Source organism: Poromitra crassiceps, assembly GCF_964638095.1.
Source record: "Poromitra crassiceps genome assembly, chromosome: 5".
Lineage (NCBI taxonomy): Eukaryota > Metazoa > Chordata > Actinopteri > Beryciformes > Melamphaidae > Poromitra > Poromitra crassiceps.
In genome coordinates, this window is record NC_139642.1 from 45,278,266 (window position 1) to 45,301,910 (window position 23,645).

The 23,645-nt window shown below is 44.5% G+C and overlaps 1 protein-coding gene across 1 annotated transcript; it reads right to left on the reverse strand.

The window, feature by feature from the left end:
* Positions 1 to 2,243: 2,243 nt before the first annotated feature.
* hnf1ba (HNF1 homeobox Ba) lies at positions 2,244 to 16,721 on the reverse strand (the record flags this gene model as incomplete). Its single annotated transcript, XM_083637973.1, has 10 exons — positions 2,244 to 2,264; positions 3,970 to 4,014; positions 4,431 to 4,546; positions 5,180 to 5,362; positions 6,099 to 6,225; positions 7,524 to 7,678; positions 12,306 to 12,547; positions 13,102 to 13,369; positions 13,758 to 13,957; positions 16,336 to 16,721. 10 exons carry the CDS (start codon positions 16,719 to 16,721, stop codon positions 2,244 to 2,246), a joined length of 1,743 nt encoding a protein of 580 aa, XP_083494099.1.
* Between the last annotated feature and the right edge of the window lie 6,924 nt (positions 16,722 to 23,645).

The following is a 23,645-nucleotide window of genomic DNA, read 5'->3' on the forward strand; positions in this document are numbered from 1 at the left end:
ACAAATTCATTTAGGAAAAAAAAACTTTTACTTGAAATATCAACATTTTCTCAGAAAGTATAAATAATGATTTTAGGATTGATTTCAATTTTATACAAAAATAATACATTAGGAGGGGGAAAATCATGTCCTGTCACACAAGTATGAGTGCCCTCTGATCAGATGGCAGTAAGATGTGTCTATAACAGTCACAAACCAACCAACATAATAATAACAATGTAATGACCTAATATTGAACAGGAGACTGGATCTGCCACACGTACAGTATGACATGCAGGGGTTTTGCTTGCTATGGGACCCCCCCGAGCGCGACTAGCTTGTCTCGTAAAAGCACTGACAGTTAAAGTGAAAGGAAAACAGCAAAAAGTTTGGTCCCCATCTCAAACCTTCCCATCAGTGTCCAGGTAAACTGGACCTGCGAGTGTCTAATACTGTTTGCGTGGCTGTCTGACCCACCGCCACCGCTCCTCTCCCCAACATCTCTCAGTCTCCGTGGATTCCTGTATGATTAGCATGGCTGCTATCACAACACACTGCTCTTTCATCTCTCTCTCTCCTTCACAAATGACTGGACTATACAATCACTGTTTTGTTTCTGAATACTTGTCAATGTTTTCATTATACCCCGAGGAGGGGTGGCGGGAGGGGACGGGGACGGGGACGGGGGGGGGGGGGTGGCGATCCGGCAATGATTTATGATGAGGAGTATTATCAACATTTGTCCTATTTGGTATGTCTTCACATTGTGACAGGAAATGGGAGAGGGAAGGGAGGGTGAGTCCCATTCCTGAAATTCACCTGAGCCCATGTGCAAACAACAGTCAGAGGTTTCCTAAGAAGGGAAGGGCCACTCTGAGGCTGCGACCTGAAACTGTGGCTGGATTTTAAGGCACACACATTTATAGCATGTGAGTCAGTCTTCCCTCAAGGCAGACTTTATAGATTTAGAGATATGGCAGGCCCCGCTTTTCAGAAGTGAAGCTTTGGACATGGCGACATAAGTAGAAGCACTAGTACCTACAGTATGCTCACTACACTTAAACTCCTATCCTTTGGCATATTTGTCAGTCACCCATAGCTTTTTGTGTTATGTCACAGGCAGCTCTATCAATAGCAACTATGTATATATATCTATAATCGTTGGTGACTTCACTGATAGTGCATATTAATTCCCAGTCTCACGTGTGTGGAGTACGTTTCAGAATCCAGTTACACAAAGCATTGTACACTCTATAGACACATTGTTGCATAGTCCTTCAAAGTTTCTCAAGATTGTCAAAATCTTTCGATCACAGTATACACATTACAGCTCAAAGCAATGAAATCCTCCAGACTCTAGCAAGGCCTTCATCGCCCGCCTGCGCTGATGATACCAGCACCGTGAACTGAATGTGAAAGAATAACATGGAAGACTGCGTTTAAACAGAATGTGAAATAGCTAATGCATCTAAAAAAATCAATACAGGTTTTTCAGGACAGGGTTATTATGATTGTCACACAGTTCTGCCTATGTGCAAGGCTATTGATAATACACTGCAGCCTGGTGGTGAGGGTCAGTATTTGTGCGGCCGCGGAGAGATTCTTCTGCTGAATGGCATCCAGGAACTTGGTGCGAGATTAATCGTCTTCATGGAGTCCTTCATAGAGTCCGTCAGCCTTCACAGAGGCTGATCATTGTCTCTACTGCTTTTCTTCGTACCTTCATATTCCCACCTCAAATCACAGTATCATATACATTGTCCCAGGACCTTCATTCCCATCCCATCCCACATACGCAACTCCATTTGTTTTTGTTCCTTAGTTAATGTCACAAATGGGATGACTGTCTCTTATCGTACCGTATGTACATTTTTGAAAGGGACAGGGAAAACTGAATACTGTTTTCAAAGATTGTGGTTTGAAAAAGACCCGCAAAAAAAATCATACGTCCTTGTTGATCATTTGTGTGTGTCAGAGGAAAATCCAGTCTCCTCACTTTCCAGGTGTGTCGTTGTGAAAATCTGCAGTGAGTTTGCTTGCTTCGCTCCCCCTCTCTCTCATTCGGCTTGCTGCTGCTGCTGCTGCTGCTGCTGCTGCTGCTGCTGCTGCTGCTGCTGCCCTCCGCCACCACGCTCTTCATTTGTTGACTGACTCATCGTCCAGTGCGCCGTTGCCAGTTATTAAGAGTTGCCACGGTTACCACGGTGAGAGGGTGGAAAAATGTGCTCCGGTTGCCGGGCAGCGAGGAAGTCAGGTGTACACTCTCACCACGCTTGAAGAGGACACTGCAAAGAGAGAGGGAGAGAGAGAGAGAGAGGGGGGGGGCGGGAGAGATGACCAAATGTTAGATAAAGTAGGCCTATGTTCCACAAAACAATACATCAAATCTGCCCGGTAACCCAGGTATATAATAACGTGCATCACTTCCTAGGTTTCCTCAGAGTGAATTGACAAATGAAACCCCTACAGCGCTTTGCAAATAGGTGGCCCCTGCACCTTCATGTGCCACACCTGACCAAATAAGCTCCTCATCCCTCTTCTGCTGACTGTGAAAAGCCTCGTCTCCATTCAATTGCTATTTTGTGAGATTGTTTGTGGAATTTATTTTTTTGTCCTTTCTCTGCAGGGGTGGAGGCAGGTGACCCTGCCGTGACCCTGCGGCCAGCAAACAGCCTTTACCTGATAAAGGTGACCTGCGCCTAAGAGCTCAGTCATTAGAGACTGGGCTCTAAGTAGAGGTGGGTTTTAAGCAGTCTCGGGTGTAATGGCGGCGGGGGTGGGGGGTTCTGGGTAAACAAAGGGCGTTATAAAGCCTGCGTGTGGGTCGTGTCATGAGAAGAACCCACAGCCCTCTCTCTCTCTCTCTCTCTCTCTGCACTGCCCCGTCCAAATAAAGTCCTGATAAGGAACTACCTGGCAGAACTAATTGCTCTCTAAATACTGGGTTTGTGAAAGGCCACAGGATAAAGTGGGGACAAATTTACCCACAGGGACCGTGTGCAAGTTATGCCCATTTCTCAAAGAGATGTGTTCCTGATGTCCTTATTAAACAGAGTATATCACTGTTGTCGTGTGAAAACTTTGTAACTCCAGTTTTGGTGATTGAAGCATTACATGGTCTTCTATGGGGGTTGAACAAATTTGACGACCCCCTTCAGGCTGGTGAAATGGTTTCAAACCCCCCCTCCCCATTGGATAAAACTCTCAAATACATGGCGGTCAATCTGATCCGATCTAAAGACACTGCTCTTCTTAGAATTCCTGAAAAGCTGACACTGTGGAGATACAAGGTCTTCATCTGACAGTGACGACGCTCCACACTCTGAGCTATATCGTCCCATCAACCCATCAGTCTGTCAGCAGCGGCGCGCTCGGCCCCAGCGTGGGAAATTGAGCGTGTGAAAGCACCGTGGACAACATTTCAGGCTAGAGCGATCACCGAGAGCAGGGAGAAGTAGGAAAGAGGAAGAGATGTAATTACTGAAAAACTCCACCCCCACCCCCCACCCCTATCTCCACGCTCACCCGTAACATGGAGGAAAGTAGCAGGACACAAGCCCGGAGAACTTTGATTAACAGTGGGGCTCATTTCCTGATGGCAGAGGCAGGCTTAGCCAGGCAGAGGGAACTCTCACCAGGGAGAGGAAAGTGAAAGGAGGGACATTCATCAGGGGCCGTTCAGGCTGAGGGCACAGGTGATTGATTGGACGGCCCTTTCAGAGGAAATAGGAATTCTGAGGAGTGTAGTTAGTATCCATATATCCGTCTGGCCTGTTCGTTTGGATTCCTCCACCAACTAACCATTTGAACTGCATGAGGTCAAACCCAGTATCAGCAACAAAAAGCTTTGAAAAGTGACATGCACACTACTGTAATGAGTTTGTGTGGCTATGACTTGTCTTGAAACAATTTGATTGTGTGCGATATTGATGATCTTACACAGTGCATTTGAGCTATTCATTGTGACTGAACTAAGAAAATTGTATTTACCCAGGAGAGACCGCCGAGTTGCACCATCTTGTTTACACCATTGTCCTAATGTGACAGGGATTAAACAAGTCAACACACAATCATAACACACAAACACACTTCTGCCTGTCCTCTAGGTCCTGCTGTTAGTGTCTGCTCAGATTGTTGTTTCTCTTGATCAGAAATATAATGGGGAATATTTGTGCATTAGTAGACAAGGGGTGTACTGATCAATATATAAAATGCTACTTCTCATGTGATATTTGCTGAAGAGCCAGCACACAGCAAACTCAGCATTACAAATATAAAAACATAAGCATGTTGAAGAAACATCTCAAATGTGGTGCATGCTAAGTTCTAAATCTCATGTATTTGAGCTAAAAAGCCGATGTGACATGCAGAGAGACACGGACAGGAGGGGGTCTAACTGTGGCCTGTGTGGTGTGATGTGCTGTGCTGTGCGGTGTGGGCTGGGGACTAACCGGCTTGCCGGACATGGAGCTCAGGGTGCTGAGGCTGTTGGCGTCTGTCACCACCATGGCTGAGGGGAAACGTGACGGGTGGGAATACTGAGGGGGTTCCTGCTTGTGAGGATACACTGCAAAGGAAAGCAAAACAGGGGATTAGAATTCCACAATTGTCAACAAAAAAATAAAAAAGACATTTCAAAGTTGATATCAGTTTGAAAGCTGCAGGCAACAAGGTACCTATTTACTTTGCCTTCAAATTTTATTTATTTTTTATTCACCCCCCCCCCCCCATAAAAATCTTGCATAGTGAAGCTTCCACTAATGCAGTGGTTTTCAATGTAGGGTCCAGGGACCACCAGGGGTCCTTGAGGGGATTCCAGTTGGTCCCCAGCAAAGTGATGAATTGTTAAACTTCACCATTGTTTCATTTACAAGAACTTCACACAATTAGAAAATGTATAAGTACGACTATTTTGACCACGTTTCACTGTTATCGCTCAACCTACAACACCAAGAGTCAATGAATTCTGGACAAAATCAGCTCCAACAATTAAAAAAACATATCTCGGATTTGGGTCCAAGAGACTGAAGAGACCAAATCCCATCAAATGGGGTGGCCCTAATGTGGACTAAATTAGGGTCCTTGATATGAAAAATGTCGAGAGTCACTGCACTAATAATACACAATATACAACTGGTCTTATTAATTATCAAAGACTAGTGTGCAAACAAGAAGAGTGGAGGAATAGCATGGGACTGACTGTGTGAGTGTGTGACGGTAGCCATGAAGGGCTGCTGGCTCATGTGGCTGGGTGACTGCTGCATCAGGCTCTGCTGGTGCGGGCTGTGGAGCTGCTGCGAGAACTGCACCGGCTGCAGCGCCGCCAGGCTGCCCGCCACACTGTTGATCACTGGCACTGATTGGGACTGCGACGAGTTCAGACCTAGTGAGGCACAACGGGACGTCAGTGACTTTGGAGCAAAGAAAATACTACAATGTGATAGTAAGAGAAGGTGTGAGCAGTATAGATTTAAAGGGTGACTTTACTTATTTTCAGCCAGCTTGGTGTCATTACAAAATCAGTAGTATCTGCAAATTAACATTAACATTAACATTAACTTCCCTCTATCTCGCCAGAACCCGAGAGCTCCCTGTTCATTTGCAGAACTTCCTGGGCCAAATGACATCATGTCATTTGGCCCAAGAAGTTCTGCAAATGAAGGTAGAGACAGCAATGACAGTGATAATGAGTAATAGTGATGATAGTGACAGTAATAGTGACACCATGGCAAAACTGCTCCAAATGACATCATTATGACATCATTTGGACCAGGAAGTTCTATGAATGAATAAGCAGCTCTCGGTCCAGGCAAGATGGAGGGAAGTTAAACATTGTTCATTTGCATACAGTATATTATACATGAGAGCGTTTTGGCGCTGTTGGAATGTGTATTATTTGGTGATTTAACAGGGGTAGGCTAACCCGTACCGCAGACTACCAGTCATTTGTGCTAAGCTAACTACTAGCAGGAGGGCCCATACTTTTCTACTGGACGCACAGAGATGAGAAGGGCATCTATCTTCTCGTATTACTACCGGGAATATGGCAAGATGTCGGCATGTTCCGTTAATGAACACGACTTTCTGTGTTTGGCGATAATGAGGGATGGGAGACTTACTTTGTGCTATAGCCATGACTCCAGAAAGAGGCATGATGAGGTTCTGTGTCTGCTGATGTGTGTGATGGGAGCTGTGGATGTTGGTCAGCGTGCTCACAGGAGGAAGCCCTCCACCCGAACCTGAGAGCTGGAGGAAAATACAGAAAATTGCAATACCGTCATATCTCAGTTGTTGTGAGAGCTTGAGTGTCTGTTATGTAAATTCACATAATTCATTTTCAAAATGAAACAGATGTTGTCAACGGGCAAGAGACATAAATGTTGACTTAAGTTCTGTTGCTTTTGTGTGACACTGTGCTTGTGTAACTCTACTTAGCTATATACAGCACACAAGCAAATACTGATAAGGAACAAAAGGTGAAGAAAAAAACACGAAACACAAAATGTCAGCGTGGAAGTGTGTGTGTGTGTGTGCGCGCGCGGGTGTGTGCGCGCGTATGTGTGTGTGTGTGTGTGTGTGTGTGCATATGCTGCTAAGAAAAGAACACGCACTTGTAGCACAGTACACTTGCATATTTGTACATATGCCTGTGTGTGTGTGTGCATTTGGAGGAAGAATAACCTGCACAAAACAACATGGAGCCCAACATGGAGTATAACGGCTGTTTAGAGCAGGAACCTCCCACTCTAGTGGGGCTGCGTCTATTTGACTAGGCTGCCAGCTGCACTGAGGGGAGGAACCAGCCAGACACGCATCCGCAGATAAGAAACTGACCTGCTACACACTACACTGCCTGCCGCTCTGTGCTCATTTGACCTCGCACCGGCCGAAGAGGGAGAAGCATTATGAATTTCCAGGGATATTAGTGCACAGTTACTGGACATGAAATATGTCCAGTACTGAGTTACATGATTTTTCTTTTCATTGTATGGCCATTTCATTTTCATCTGATGAACAACAGTATTGTATTTTGCCTGTAATTTGACACACATTCAAAAAATGCTGTTGCGCCAGTATTCAAAAGCTATGATTCCGCGTACAGGTTTCGTTTTCGCTGATCAAATATTGGACCAGGGCAGAGGGGAGAAACTCATTCCCTTCTCTGAAGTAGAGAAAGAAAAAAAACATTGAGCAGAATGAAATGCTGGCGTCATTCCTCTGGCAGAACAAGCAGCACTCCGCCTGTGGCTCCTCTTTGCAGGACATTTAATCAATAAAAGCAGAATGTTTCTTTGTCAGGTTTATTGGCTGAACAATGAACATGCCTGGTTGACTCTGGTGAAGGCTGTGTGCTGGTCCAGCCATGGCCTGCCACCCCGTCTCCACCTTCCAAACACAGCAGCACAATGTGATAATTGTTGGCTCTTGCCAGTGGGTCTCTGGGGGAGAGAGGAGGTCCAGGAACCCGCTTTGTACGTCTATGCTAAACGCTGGCCTGCTCTTATCTATTCTGAGGCCAAGAGGGCCCAGGTGTGTTCACTCACCATCTTGATGTCAGGTGACAGCAGGCTGTGGCTGGGGTCCAATCCGCCCGGAGACACCTGCTGTAGCACCGACTGGCTGGTCACCATGGCGTTGCTACCGTGGTGACTGATGGTCGTCGAGGAGCTGACCTCACCGGGTCCCTGGCTGTACCGCACTGAGGAGGAGGACGAGAGAGAGAGAGAGAGAGAGAGAGAGAGAGAGAGAGAGAGAGAGAACGAAAGTGTGAGCATATTGGTTTGAGTCTTTTTCCTTTTCTCTCCAGTAAAGCTGAAGTGTGGTGTACCCCTGGGGTCGATTTTAGGCCCGGTACTGTTTTTAATATATACTGTACAACATCAGAGTCATACCAGTTATATAGGGCAGAGAGATAGCACTCTGGCTAGCTGTGCCACCATCACTCCAGCCAACCACACTCACCTGCTCTTTGACTGAGACTGGGGAGAGCAGAGCAAACAAACACACTGACCCCTCTGCTGCGGCTATCTGCGTAGCTCAGCCAAGGCCACTCACTGTGTACACGCACCCATAACACAGCAGCCCCTCAAAACTCCCATCTGACATTCTGAACCCATCCGCACCCAACGTCCAAACAACGATAGCCTACTGAAGACTGGAGGCACCCAACGTCCAAACAACGATAGCCTACTGAAGACTGGAGGCATCGCTATGCTACGTCTGTAATCATGTCATATTTTCACCAGACTCACTGAAAATGTAGTTGTGTTGTTTTAGTGCCATCACTTAATCCCATGTCTAGACTACTTGTTGTCTCTCATTGGGGGCCAAAGGAATGCTCGCCCCCCCCCCAATCAAATGCTTGTTTGCCGATGCTGGCCCCCTCTGATACCAAACAGAGTCAACATTACACAATTACAAGCAATGTCAAACACATTCTTGTCCTGTGCTCTCAGCCTCTCACACAGGGAGAGCGTCCCTCCCACAGCGGGTGCTCTGGGAGGCCGTATGTGACAGCGTAGAGACAGACTCTGTTTGCACTCAGATCTCCGATCTTCCCAAAGCCCTCTGTCCCTGACCCAGGTGTGACAGACCGAACGCCCCGTCAACGTGGGTCACAGACAAGACAGGACACATTGATACAAACAACCATTCAAGATAAAAGAGGGAGAGGCAATGCTTCATCTGCCACAAAACTGACACCGAATGTAACCACTGACGGGGTCATGTTTAAACAGGAAACAGTTTTGTTGCTGCTGAAAATCTAAAATTGTGGTTCAGGTGTGTCAGGGAGGAAAAGGATCACGTCAAATGTGGGGAAATCCTGCATGCTGCTTTTGCTTAACCCATTGATACCTGATGCAGCATTTGCATGTATATCCCTAATTTGTGTGTGTATCCCGCGAACCGCGTCACGCGGTTCGTGGTCTTAAAGGGATACACACACAAATGCTGCATCAGGTATCAATGGGTTAAATGCCACTGGAGATTTATTGGACAAAAACTGATATTTCAAATCATATATCATATTGCTCAAACCTTTGTTCTTTTTACTGTGCACTGCTTTTACAAGTCACAAGGAAGCAATGAAGCTTGGAAGCGACAGACACAGGAGGACACGTAATTACTGTCACAGAGATGTCTGAAGCCAAGACACACAGGGCCGTATTTCACCCGCTTGCCCTCAATTTTGTCCATCTTACAAGACGACCATAGACTTCATATTGTCTTCAGCAACATACTAGCAGCCCCACAACACTCCACCATGCCTTGTAAACACCACTGCAGAACAATAAAGCACTCCATTGGACTCATGACCCCCATTGCCACACAATGGCAGAAGACTCATAAACAGGCAGTTATCTCGGAGCTGGGCAACCTCTTAAAGTGTCAGGGGGAGAAGGATGCTATTCAGGCCAGGTTTGTGTCTTTGTGTCCAGCAGTCATTCTAGCAGCGGGGTACCTGCATGTTAAGCAGAGGGTTTCCGCCATCTACTACACAGTCTGGGTATCTAGAAAACCAGTGGCTATCTAGAGATCCATCTGAAGGATTCCCAAGTTGAGCCTAACTTCTTCCACTACTAGATACACTGAGACTATTATAATCTGGACTATTGTATTAATCGCAACAGTTATTTCTTAAAGACTTCGTGGGGATAGATCCTGGAAAACGAAAAACTGCTCAACCAACGCATGCATAGATCATCGCAGAGCCTCCTTGCGAAGAAGAGTGAGTGTGCCTATGATGAAATGCACTGAGTCTGGTGAGGTTTTTTTTTCGAGACCAGGGGGAGGGCGAGAACTTCAGAAGGGGAGTGGTAGCAAGGAACTGTAGCTGGTTTAAAAGGCTCAAGCTCCCTATGTGACCCATGTAATATCAAAGCCTGCCTCCCCAACCCCAGGCAGTGCTCATTGTAGTGCCGGTGCATATCACAGACCTCCTGTGTCTCTGCAGGACGTAGCCAGTCTTTGTGGCTCTCGGGGGCACACAGACCAGTGGAAAGTGCAGACCTAGGCCTTCCTTTCTGTATGTTCCCCTGCTCCCAGCTAGCCTGAGGTGACAGAGAGCAACGCACAGCCCACGGACGATGCCCCCTGCCCCTGTGTCCGATCTGGAACTTCTGAGTATGCTAGTTTCTGCCGAGAATAACAGCTCAGCTAATAGGCTACAGCGCTGACTTCACTTTTTGGTGCTTTTGTTAAAAAACATTCAACAGCAGTCAAATGATCTTTGCTTTTAACTATTTTTGCGTTTATGGTATTATTAAAGGTATTCTATTCTCTATTTCTGAAATGTTTTTTAACTACCTTAATTAAGAGTCACATGCTAGCGTTAAAAATGCCCTAAATAAGATGAATTACTTCATTATCTCAGTAAACACAATATTTCTGGATGGACAGCAAATAAATGTTACATTGGAAAGCACAGGTGCATGTATATGTTCACATAATGCGTGATAGCAAAAAATATGTAATCTGTTAGATCACTTTCATTTCTGAAAGTAAGAATTGACATAACCAAAACCACTGGTCACACTGTTTGACTGTCCATCCAGTTGTGACCACCCAGCCAATAGACCAAAACAGAATCAATACAAACTCCCAAAGTAAGGATTTTCCTTTGATCTGACCCAGCAGTGACCTCTCTCATATAACGGAAGGTGTGGCGATGGTTTAAGGAGGGGGTTACTAGCTTGCTCGGTAGGCGAGGAAGGGGCCATCAGTCCTGTCTGGCCAGAAAAGAGCCAATACCCCAGTGGACAGCTCCTGCTGCTCCAGGTCTGTGCTCAGACTCAGCAACTATACTAATGCCCATAAAGGTGAGGGGGAGGCTTCAAGTCGCTCCTCCTGAAGGCCCAGCAGAGATAAATGAACCTAGGTTACAGTCACTGCAGTCTTCTAATACACCACAGACAATGGGACCCCTTGCCGAGGTGGGGTATAGAGAGTAGAAGTCACAGGAGCCCCTTATCAAAGGCCTGGGAGATGTAGTAGCAAAGGATTTTAATTGTCCATTAAGCATGCATAATACAGGCCGTGCCCTAGCAACGCAATGAGATGCCCTGCTGGGATGTTATTGTCTGGCCAGGGGCTGACACTGAAAAACAGCTGATGCTGTCGGCAGGACGCCAGCAGGGCGCCTTGTAAGCAGCCAACGCAGGGCTTGGGGGAGCAAAGGGCCTTCCGCCACTGAGCCTTCCCTTCTGCCTCTCCTGCCCTCCTCCCCTGCTCAATGAGCCTATCGCTGACCCCTCCGCCTCTGCAACCTGAGGTCAACGCCTGGTCAGGTGTTCCGGGGTTTAAAAAAAAGACTCAAGCAAACAGATAATCCACAAGTGAGACCAGTTTATCCAAAGGTGAAGAGCAAACAGTTTGTTTTTCCTTCAAGGCTCACCTCGTGGTCTAACACGAGAGGACAACAATAGGCTTTGATTGAGTCTCTCAATGAAATCACAGTTTTATAGGGGGTGAGTGATGCCACGGAGGATAATGCTCTGTCAAGCCTATCAGCTTGGTTTTTTATGTCATATACAACAGGTAGACTCAGTCAATACCCAATTACACTGAATGCAAACAACACGTAGGGGTGAAATGGTCAAGGCAATAATACTTAGCATTTCCTTGTTTTGGCAACTCTCCGAGCAGAGTCATTAGCAACCTGTGTGGGAGGAGGAAATGTGGAGATTGCGTTGTGTTATGTCGAGGCGGTGTGGATGTGTCTGTCCCCCTCCCTGACCCTGGCCTGACCCTGGGCTGTCACAGGGTCGCTGCCCTTTGTGCCACGCTTCTCCATGCTGACTTTGGAGTGGAGATTGCAGGTACAATGTGGATTGTTCTCGGTGTGTTTTCAAAGATCAGAATAACAATGGCATTTGCTCAGCTCACTCACTCACGCTCATTGATCACTTGTCCCCCCCTCTCTCTGCCTCTCCGATCTCATCAACTGGGTTTCTCTCCTTGTTTTCAAGTATTTCTTGAAAGAATCATACTTCTTCTAACAAACGATTATTGCCATAGAATGTATACAATATAAATAATAGTTGGGGGTAAAAAAAAGATAGAGCACAGAGCTGAATTTCGTTGAATAGTTGCAATGTATGGTTTGAATTTTCTCTGTGTGCATCCATGTTGATTTGCAGTTGGTGAAATGGCAATCATGTGGCTTAGTTGTGCTCCTTTATATTGTTATTGGCTGTGTCAGCATCCTTAAAATTGATCTTGGTAGCCTATCTCTTTTTATGACTATTCTTTGACTAATGGAATACTTTAGCAAAACAAACTATGTACGGTATGCGACGCTGCCTGCACCCCATGTGAAGTGACACTACCTGGCATCTTACTAGGAGGTGATGCGCTGGTCTGTGGGTGGTGCGGGGAGCTGTGCGACAGCAGGGGGTTGAGGCCGTGTAGTGGCGGCGGCGGGTAGGAGTCCATCGCCAACTTCTGCCTGAAAGCCTCCTCCTTGCGCCGGTTGGCGAACCAGTTGTAGACGCGCACCTCGGTGACCAGGTTGGAACCGAGGCCATGGGCTTTAGATGGGGACACGCCTCTCTGAAGGCACTCGGCTCTGCAGGACACAGAAGGAAACAGTGTCAGCAAAACAAGAGATGAATAAGGCAACAAAAAGGGTTTATATATATACATATATATATATTCCCACCCCCCCTGGACTTTTCTCCCATTTTCTCCCCAATTGTACTTGGCCAATTTCCTCTGTTGTCCCGAGCATTGCTCCACCCCCTCTGCCGATCTGGGTAGCGCCGTAGGGACTAGCACATGCTTCCTCCGATACATGACTTGTGCAGTCGCCAGCTGCTTCTTTTCACCTGACAGCGAGTTTCAGTGGCAGGACCTAGTGTGTGGGAGGATCACGCTATTCCCCCCAGTTCCCCTTCCCCCCACCGGCTTCCCACCCACTGATTGTGTCTGTAGGAACGTCTGACCAAGCCCTAAGTATCGCTGTCGAGAATTGAACCCAGGTCTCCGCGGTGGTAGACGAGAGCTTTTGGGTTAATATTGTTTAGGTGAATGGTTTAACCTGTAGAATTTCTACAGAAGGTATAGCAAAAGAGTTTCAGGTGTGGTCACGTTCTTCCTTTCTGAGGAGTAAGTTCCTGTTACCTGTTGCACTCCTCCACCAACGCTTCCCTCTCCTCTTTGCTGGGGTTCTTCTGCCTTTCGTAGGCCTGGTAGAGGATTTGTTGGGACGCGGGCCCCCATTTGAAACGGTTACGTCTCATTTTCTTGCAGGAGGGTTCAGTGCCCGCCTCCTCACTGGGCTGCCCCATGACCTGACCAGACGGGTTGAACTCTGGGAAGAAAAACGTCGGATCCTGATTGCCTTTGTCTGTCATATTGCTGACAGAACCTTGCACTGCCTGGTTGAACTCTGAAAAATAAGAAGAGGTACATTTTGATTAAAAAGTAAAATCACTTTTATTTAAGAAAAAAAAAACAGAAGGAAAAGACAGATCAAAGTGGGGCTTTAATCAATAAATAGAAGCAGGTTTTTATTCCAAATGAGACCTTTAATGGAATAAGATTAGATGCAATCACAAAACAAAACTATAGTAGCCTGCATTTTTGTTGCATGAGGAACTTAAAAAATAAGCAAATGACAAATGTTCAAGTTGTGGAGGCAAATGATAAGGAAGTGTCACATCCAAATCGATATCCCCTCACAGGCTGAAAGCCCAGGCAGAGGGCTGTGCCACTGCCACTGCCAAAACACATTACAGGCCAATGCCAAGCTGTGAGAAACTCAAATATTAACTTACGTATGAGAATTTCGCGCTGTTTCCTGACATACCAGGTGTAGAGGGCCGCTCGCTTCTGTGTTTTCATGGGCGTGCCTTTGTTGAGGTGCTGGGAGAGGTGAGACTGGTTCAGCCCCGTTATGTCCACCACCTCCCGCTGGGGAATGTTGTGCTGCTGCATGTAACCCTTGATCATGCGGGCAGCGCGCCATGGATCCTCACTGGGTTCAGATCAAAAACACAGCAGAAAACAGGAGTCATTTCACAACCGTGCTGTGCTACAGAGGGAAAGGAGTGGAGGGTAAACTAAACTTTTTTTAGGCTGACGTAAAGCCTTTTTTTTCCTTTTTTTTTTTACAAATTCAAAGTTCACATCAGAAAAAGTTAGAAGCTGGTGTGAGTTATATGAAGAAATGGTGTTTTGAGAGTGGACTTGAATGAATTCTTGTTTTTTTCTGAAAATACTACACCCTTATGACAATGGAGGTCATATTTGACCCAATAAAGTTTTTATTTACCACTACCACACCCCTGAATAGTGTGATACACCCAGCCACTTATGGACTTGCTCCCTTTGACTTCCCTGCTTTGCAAGGCCTCAAGTTTAAAGGGGCTGTACGGATAATAATGACCCTCACTGACAACCCGTTTATCATTGTAGCCCATTCAATAGGCTGTAAATACTTTCAAAGGTTAGTTCAAGTGACTTCATTGAAGTTGAGAAACTTTGACTTAGTAGTTGTCACCTAAACTTCAGAATTCAGCCTGAAAACAATTAGGGGCGATGTTCACTTTTGAAGTTGGCTACTGCCATCAGAATAAAATCTAAATAACCTATAATGATCAATCATTCAATCAATCAATCAATCAATCAATCAATCAATCAATCAATCAATCAATCAATCAATCAAAGTTTTATTTTGAGTGCAAAATCACACCAAGTGTCTCAATACACTTTCCAATAAACAACAGAACAATCAAATAATGCTACCTGCTATTGTGTTAGCTATAGCCTACAGTGTAACTCACCAAAATTTAGTTGAAAACAACCGATAATAATTACAAAACTGATTGATGCAGCATTTGGTAAACCAAGAAATTTGGTATAGGGTTGGAGCAAAAACGTGGCTGTGCCATGAAACAGCCTGTTTAAGATGCAATTAAAATTAAATAAAGGCATGCCAATAATTTATAATTCATGTTCTTTGACAAAAAAAAATTATGGAAAAAAGAATGGAAAAAAGGCCTAATTAATGAACCATGACTATGTCATTGAAACAGCATGGGGGGGGCGAACGTTTTTTTCCTCTGAACTATGATAATTTATCTAGATGAAAATACTCTAATGAAAAATATTTGTTGTTTTCTTATTTAGTTGCGGGATATCGCCCTAAATAGGCTCAAATATATTGAGTCCATTTGAAGAAAAAGAAAAGAAAAGAAAAAAAGATCAGCTCTAAGCATTAGCCTCCATAACATTATTTTACTGCTTTTACCAGTGGGATGAAAAAGACGGAGGTAAATTTGACACTTACCCTATAATCAGAGATTAGCAGCCCCAATGACATCGGTAATTATGGCAAATCTACACACGTCTGTTTGTTTTGGAGAATGTGGAAGCCTACATGTAAGTCTGTGGGTTAAGTGGGAGATGTTAGTTTATAACTTTTGACAATGAATAACCAGATCTCCATTCACTCTAATCACACGCCACTGTGTATCTTTCAGTTGATGATTTATAGAATAAAATTAATAATAACTTAACTACACGTGGGTTAGTTTTGATATTCTTCCGGTCTTGTTGCTACGTCAGCCTATACATTTTGTTTCACACTGGCTAAATTGGTTTTAGAGGATACAATTAAAATTAAATGGATTACACCGAAGGGCCACTCTATGGTTTCTTTCTGCTGTCACTGATCAAGAGAAAAATAAATAGACTAAATTAAATTGGTTCTTTAGCCTATCATCAATAAACGAATTGTTGGGATTTAATTATATAAATACGTAAGCTATTATTATTATTATTATTATTATTATTATTATTATTATTATTATTATTATTATTATTACTATATTATTTTCATAGGTGGTGAAACATAAATAAATATGTATATATTTTTTAATTCTAAAGCCTAAAAAAAAAGGCCTACTTTGATTGACTTTCTCAAGTGATTTTTTATTTTATTTTTATCGTTGCGAGAGGTGGAGTATAGTTAATAATAAATAGGCTAGAGATCTAGGTTCAGCTGATATTTTGCTAAGGTAAAGAAATAATAATCTATGATGTGGATAATTAGTAACCAGAATGTGAAAACGAAGCAGTGGCGGGTTATTTCAAAATTGTAAACAAAGAGAAATAAGACATGAGGTGCATTTGGATTATTTTATTTTATTTTTTAATTATAGGCTAACTTTGAATAGGCGAGAACTTTTAGTCAAGATGTCCTAAAGCGCGCAACAATAAATTAGACCATGTGGACACTTATCTTATTTTACATTCCATGTCCAGTCTACTATATTTTAACCAGTTTTACCTCAGTTTTTGGCTTGATAAAAGTCAGAATAACGACGGGATGATGACGGCTGAAAAACTTACGCCAACATGCGGTCCACCTCGGCTCTCTGCTGGGCGGCCTCCTCCGTGTTCAGCGACTGCAGCTCCTTCAATATCGGCGGCGTGTCAAAGTCGTCCCCGTCCTCGGAGCCCTCGTCCCCGGACAGCTTGCCCTTGCTGTGGCCGTTGGTGAGCGTGTGAAAGACGGGCTTTGAATCCGTATCGCTCCCGTTCATTTTATCGCCCGGGGGCGGCGGAGGGGACATCTGCAGGTTCTCCAGTTTTACTCCAAACGCGGTGGACACCGGGCTTGGGTCCATATCGTCCAGGGCCTGGATCAAAACATCTTTGGTAACTCCTGAGTCCAACAAGGCGCTGAGAAGTTCCTGCTGCAGGGAGGTCAGCTTGGATACCATTTTAGAGAACATTAAAAAAACATAGGCCTGTGTGTGAGTAGGCTATGTGCGTGTAGGCTGTGTGTGCGCTGGATTAAAGCGAAGGGGTGAGGGTGCCTACAAAAAAGGGAAATATAAAAGTTCCTGTCTGGCTCTCTGGTTCGGTGTTGAGGAGAGTTTGTGCTCCTCCTGACACCTGCTCGGAGAGGCTGCTGCTTCACTTCCCTGTTGAAGGGAGGATGGAGCTAATTTGCCATGATGCTTTCCCAGCCAGGGGAATATAAAACATGGTAATTAGTGGGCCGGCTGATGGGGGCCTTTATGCAAATGTGAATAAGGCCCGCTCTGGCTGCATGATGTTTACACTGCAGCACTGTTGCTTTTATTGGCTCCTCTTATCAGCAAAACTTTCATGGACTTTGGACCCTGTTGTATTATGCCATAAAGACTTTCAAGACAGAGCAGCTCCGCATATTTCCATGGCTATCAAATTGCCACGATAATGGCTTTATTCTGATTAGGAAAGTTATTATTATTAGTCTATTAAGTAGTAGTCTACAGCATAGCCTATTTCTTTATTTGTGTAGGCTACTTATTATTATTATTATTATTGATGATGATGATGATGATGATGATCTTGTTGTTGTTGTTGTTGTTGTTGTTGTTGTTGTTGTTGTTGTTGTTGTTGTTGTTGTTGTTGTTGTACCACCACCACCACCACCACCACCACCACCATCAGATAGAAAGAGTATTTTTTAACTTTTACCAATTGGACAAAATGTAACAGCCATAGGCATATATCAGACATCTATTTTCATGTAGGCTTATGCCTATTCTTTATTTTTTGACTTTCGCATCTATAGAAATAGGCTATGAAAATATCAAGATAATCTAAGAGAGAGAGAGAGATGTAATGCTGTAACAGGTGGGAAAATAATCTGTCGCTGAGCGGCTTCAAAATGTAGTCCATAGGCTACTTAGGCTAGCAGCAGTCATAAGTAAACTTGGGTCCCATCCGTGCACATGCTATTGCCTACAACAAAATGGTTAGCCAATTATTGGTCAGATGTGTAAACTTCCAGTGTAGTATCAATGTGGTTGATCATTAGTAATAGGCAGCCCTAAACCTATTGGTATACAGCCCTTACTCATGAGCAAATGACCGATGCAATCTAAAACTTTCATAACTGATGCTATAAACTTGTGGCCTATAGGTCTATTTGTAACCCCGATCCTTGCGAAATAGAACAATAATAACTTAGTAATAAAACTTCTAAGGAAATAAGAAGTCATAATTACAATAGCCTATCATAGATCTAAAACACCATATAAAGTAGGAGGTTCAATACAATGCAGATAAGGTAGGCTAAATTCACCTGTATGATAGGAATATTATAGGATTCTTAATTGATTACAATGATTGATTGATTGATTGATTGATTGACTGATTACAGTGAGCTTTTTCTTCTGTTGAGAAATATCAATAATTGTTTTTTTATCATGCCTTTCACAGTCTGCAGCCTCTCATCTATTAAAGTGTGATGCTTGGGTGTCACACAGCTGTCTTATCTCTACTATTATATTGTGTATAAAGTTTCCCTGAGATGCATCATGCACACCTTACCTGCACTTCGCACTGGTGTAAAGTGCCAGTCTGTGTGTGATGTGCATGGGTAATGTTAATAACCCAGTGGAAACAGATAAATGATAAATTACAGTCTGTCTGCAGTTCCGTCTTCTCCAGTGACAAGTTAATGACTCAATTGTTAGTTTTTAGGCACCATGAGAAACTGATTGATTTTCTTAATAACAGAATAAATAAGCCATTTGTTGTCTGCCAGCAAACCTTTCCCGACAATAGCAAAATGAGGATTAATGTAAATGTTAGATGGGTTTGAAACTCAAGACATATTAAGTTGGGTGAATGAGGCGGAACATGCTTTCATGTACCTGTAATGAAGCCTAATTTAGAAGCAACCAATTAAGTTTTAAATGAGATTGCTGCCATTGATGCATTTAGCCTAATAAATTATAACAATGCAAACGAAGATACTGGTGATACTGCTGTCAAAATTCAACTGTAAACTCATGAAAATGAACCCAGAAATATTAGAGATTATGTTTCAGGAAAGCCAGAGAATTACATAAAACAAGTGCAACATTATTATTAACAGACATAGTTGAAACACACACACACGCACGCACGCACACACGCACGCGTGCACACACACACACACACACACACACACACACACACACGCACACACGCACACACACACACACACACACACACACACACACACGCACACACACACGCACACACACGCACACACACACTGAAGTTTGGATAACAGTAGAGGATGAACTATACTGGATGAAAAAAGCTTGGATATCTGAGCACATTCACATGGCTCCATTTAAATGTGTCATCCATTAACAACAAATAATAACAAACGTCAAAAACAGTTGATCCAGTATATCATCATGGCTGTTGTGAAAGCGGCCTGTGTGCTGGAGCGTGGCGAGGAACACGGGACGTCCCGCTGTGTTCTCACACAAGTTAGTGACACACAGGAACGGTTGAGCAACAAGGACAGGGAGCATCTGCATGCTGCCACCTCAGGCACTGCAGCAGAGAATCATAATATATCATATAATCATCTATATGATTCATCAAATGTGAGGTCTGGAAGATATACATGGAGCGACTCCTCTTAGTCTGTTAGACTGACCATAAGAATACCGGTTTTGATATTAAGTTCAGATGCAAATTATGACCACCAAAATGTACAATATGGGCTATTCTCATGGCAGAGTGCAGGTGTCCAGTTTTTGTTGCTGTTGTTGTCTCCATCCAGTTGAAAATGGGCACAGATAGGAAACATCAAATTGGTGCAAAGACAGCATGGAATAGTTGGAGTTGATCTTACACCACCAAACTTTCTTTTTTGCCTTGTTTGCCCATTCAGATGTAAATGACGGCTATGAGATAGTGTGCTGTACTTTGATAACATGTCATCTCCCCATTGTTTCTTCATTTGGAGACTGGAAGCCATAAGAGTGAATCACTCAGTCGCCTGATAAGAAAATCCCCTGGATAAAATGTGATCATGACATGAGGGGGAAAAATGTGTGGAACTGAAAGAGCAAAGTGAGGGGAAAATGTAATGACTGAGACATTTGTTAAAGCTAAGTTATTAGTTCAATACGGAATACATTATACCACCAATTTTGATACAGAGTGGATGGACATGCAGTAGCTATTTATCCTTTTCCATCAGGATCACACTGGAAGCTGGATCCAGCCGGTCTAGGCCTGTTTTCTGCCATCTTGAAGCTATGAGTCAAGACCCCCTGGGAGGTACTCTGAGTACAGGTGGTGACCCAAGGGTGCTCGTCTGCCATTGGTGTCTTCACTGACCTCTGACAACCTTTTCGCTCCTCACTCCACACCATGTCGGAGCACGGAGCGGAACATTTTGAAACCGACTGGAAAGGGCAAGGGCTGCATGGCATGTGCGTGAGATTCAGGAACCAGCGGCCATGTCCCGTTCCACCGACTGAGCTGGACCTTACCCTCAACTTGAACTCTCCGACCGCTCATCTCTCCTTCCAAGGGACTCGATGAGTCTGTTTATCGTAAGATCATGCCTTTTGCAGAGCTATCAGACCCTCTGCACATGGCCTCATACTGTAAATGGAATGACATGGCAGAATCCTGAATTCATTTAGTCTACATTAGTTTTGACTGATTTCGACATATCTTGAGACACTAATGTCCCTAGTAGGACAAATCAAAGAGAACAATCTCATATCTAAACGAAGGAGGGACACAAAGGTGTGTTTTGTCTGTTTTGGCACAGTTTGTATGTTTGTGATCTGTGAAGAAAAATGCCACTGTTGACTTGGCCAATCATATTGTTTTGTTTGTCAAACCAGGAAGTGTCAGTAAGGGGGTGGGGGAATCAATCGGCGATGGAGAACCTACATAAAAGATAAGAGCAGTGGTGTAAAGCTCTCCATTCTCCATCTCCCATTCTTATCAACTACCTGAAGCTCAGATAAAACCTTCATTAATCATGCAAGTCCCCGGTCAACTTGATGATAGTCGTTTTCAGGTCGGCCGGCAAGGTTGTCTGCCATAAATCCATCACTGGTCAGACTAACTAAATCTTCATTGGATGGAATAGAAGCTTTGATCTCTATCAAAGCTATGCGAGTTCATCGCCGTTCCCATGAATCACAGGAAAATGGCTGCACAAGAATACATAAAACAGACAGAGACAGAGAGAGAGAGAGAGAAAGAGAGAGAGAGAGAGTATTTTTCTTGCAACACAACTGATACATACGAGGATAAGGAAGAGGAAAGTGATTGCTGGCATCCATCCAGCTCCTCCCAATTCATAAACATGACCTGTGGATGATCCTGTCCTGGAAGAGTGAAGGAGGCCGGGCTGCCAGTCTGTGGCCCTCGGGGGCCTGTCTCACTGCGACGGTGTTGGCTCTGTCAACATGTGCTGGAGTGAGGGTGTGTGTATGTGTGTGTGCGTGCGTGCGTGCATGCGTGTGCATTTCCGTGGACTTTTCTTGAGCCGGGCCCGAGACTTGAAAGTCTACGGGCCATGTTTGCTCTGACTGCACAAGGTGTGTGTGTACAGTCTTTCCCTTTGTTAAATCACAACAGATCATAGCTACTTTGAGGTTACACGGCTTGTTTAAGCTGCATGACGAACTGATCTCCTTCCCCGTATTGTTTGATTTCTCCTTAAAGTCTCTCTTGCATAATATATATTTTTATTTTCACACCAACGACAAAGCAGCTGGTACGAAACACCAACAGAGACACACTACTAGATAACGTCATCTTCCCTCCTGTGAAGCCTACAAAGGCTTAGACGTGAGGCGATACTGTGCAGTAGTGTCAGAATCCTGGGCTCGGCAGGGCAGGGCGACCCCTTGCATCGTCCGCCCCCTCTCCCCAACAGTGAAGAGTGGGCTCCTCCCGGCGCTGTCTGAGTCAGCCAGGCTGCCCACAGCTACATCAGTACTGCTGATGTAGCTGTCAGACTGAGCTCGTCTTTTCAAACGGCAGAGACAAGCCAGGGGCTTCCCAGCATCATTAGGGCATGGAAACAGTCCACTATTGTACCGGCGGCAAAAGATATATATACGGTATGATCGTTGAATGGTTGAATGTCAGTTATTTGTCCAGTTCATTTCTCCATGTTTTATTGGCTTTCGGGTTCCAGGGGTCCTTGATGAGCTTTGATGTTAAAATGATTGCTTGTAGTAAATTACCTTGTCTTGAAATCACTGCATATCGCTGATCTTTTTCCGAGACAGTGAAAATACTCACAAACAAACCACACATGCACGCAGCACCCGTTGCCCTCTTACGTGATGCCAGAGTCATAGTTGGAGTACCGGCCTCTGGAGTCTGGACCCCCAAGGAACCCCTTCAATGACCTCTGGAACCCCTCAAGGACTCCAGGAACCCCCCTCAAGGATCTGTGGTGTGGAACCCCTTCAATGACCTCAGGAACCCCCCTCAAGGATCTGTGGTGTGGAACCCCTCAAGAACCGCCGGAACCCCCTCAAGGACCCATCAAATCCCTTCAAGGACCTCTGGAGCCCCTCAGGATGCGTTGGAACCCCCTCAACGACCACTGGAACCCCGTAAAGGACCTCAGGACCTCATGTGTTATTCTGCCAAACCATACATACCCTTCAATGTCAATAATGCCCTGTCATCACAGGTGGGTTTCATTCAAAGAAATAATGTCTGCATCTAGTGGTTGCAGAATAGCTGCTCTGAGTTCATGATTATGAGCTGTCCAATGAATTTACATTTCATTATATTGGCAAACTGCGCAATCATTGGACAGGCGACCTGTCACTCACGCCCAAAACTTATTTTCTATCATCTATTTTACTCTAAATGGGTGTAATGAAAATTCATCCCCCCCGTACAGTTGTTTACGAAACGTTAAATTAGCTACATAGACACAAAACCGTGTTTTGAACCAGGCTTTAAACATGCTTAATTAATCCTGTTGTAAAGGAGGGCATTTTAACATGGGGTAAATGGGGAACGACTCCCTTTTGGAGCCAGCGTCAAGTGGCCAATCGTGGAACTATATAGCTTTCAGTATCACTTCTGCGGCTGCCTCTGTCAAAGCCCGAGCTAGCCCACTGGTGCGTCCTCTCTCACCGTTCCCCGTCATGAAGTGTTCTTTCCCTTCCCCTGGTTATGGTTTTGCAGTATCTCAATCAGGTGCTCAGTGTGTGATTTCGCAGATCTCAGGCTATACCTACCTATAAGGCTATAATTACGTAGTTCTTACAGCTTTTGTGTCAATCTCATGATTGTGACTTTTTCCTGTCTAAATTATATTCCACTTTCACCACACCTGGCGTGTCCCCTTAGACGCGCTTGTAGCTGCTCAATTTCAAAATTGAGCCCCTTTTTAATTTCTTTTCGACATTTTTCCAGTTCTGTCATTAGCAACTTCTGGTTATTTATTTTGCAGTTAATTTCATCTGACCTCTTCTATACGAGGAATCAGCATGACATCACAACAACAAATCACCGCAAATACCCCGGAAACGCAGCAGTTAACTCGTATGAGTTGTGCCAAACAAACGTTAATAACTCAAAAACTATACATGACATCGCTTATATTTTGACATTCTGAGTGAGAGCAGAAGTAGCTCAAGAGTTTGATGTATAGCATGTCGTGTTAAAGTTGTGTGAACTGTTGCAGTTTTTAAAATGTCCACCGCACAGCCGGGGCTCGAGTGAGCAGCACTCAAGGCTGGCTCCATAGGGTCCCATTGCCGTTTCCCCCCGGAAACGCGGTTTGTTTACCAAAATGCTGCTTGGCTGATCCCTCGTATTGTCCATTAAGTCAGAGCAGCTGCTTCTGTACTGAGCTTGCTGCATAAGGCTCTTGACAT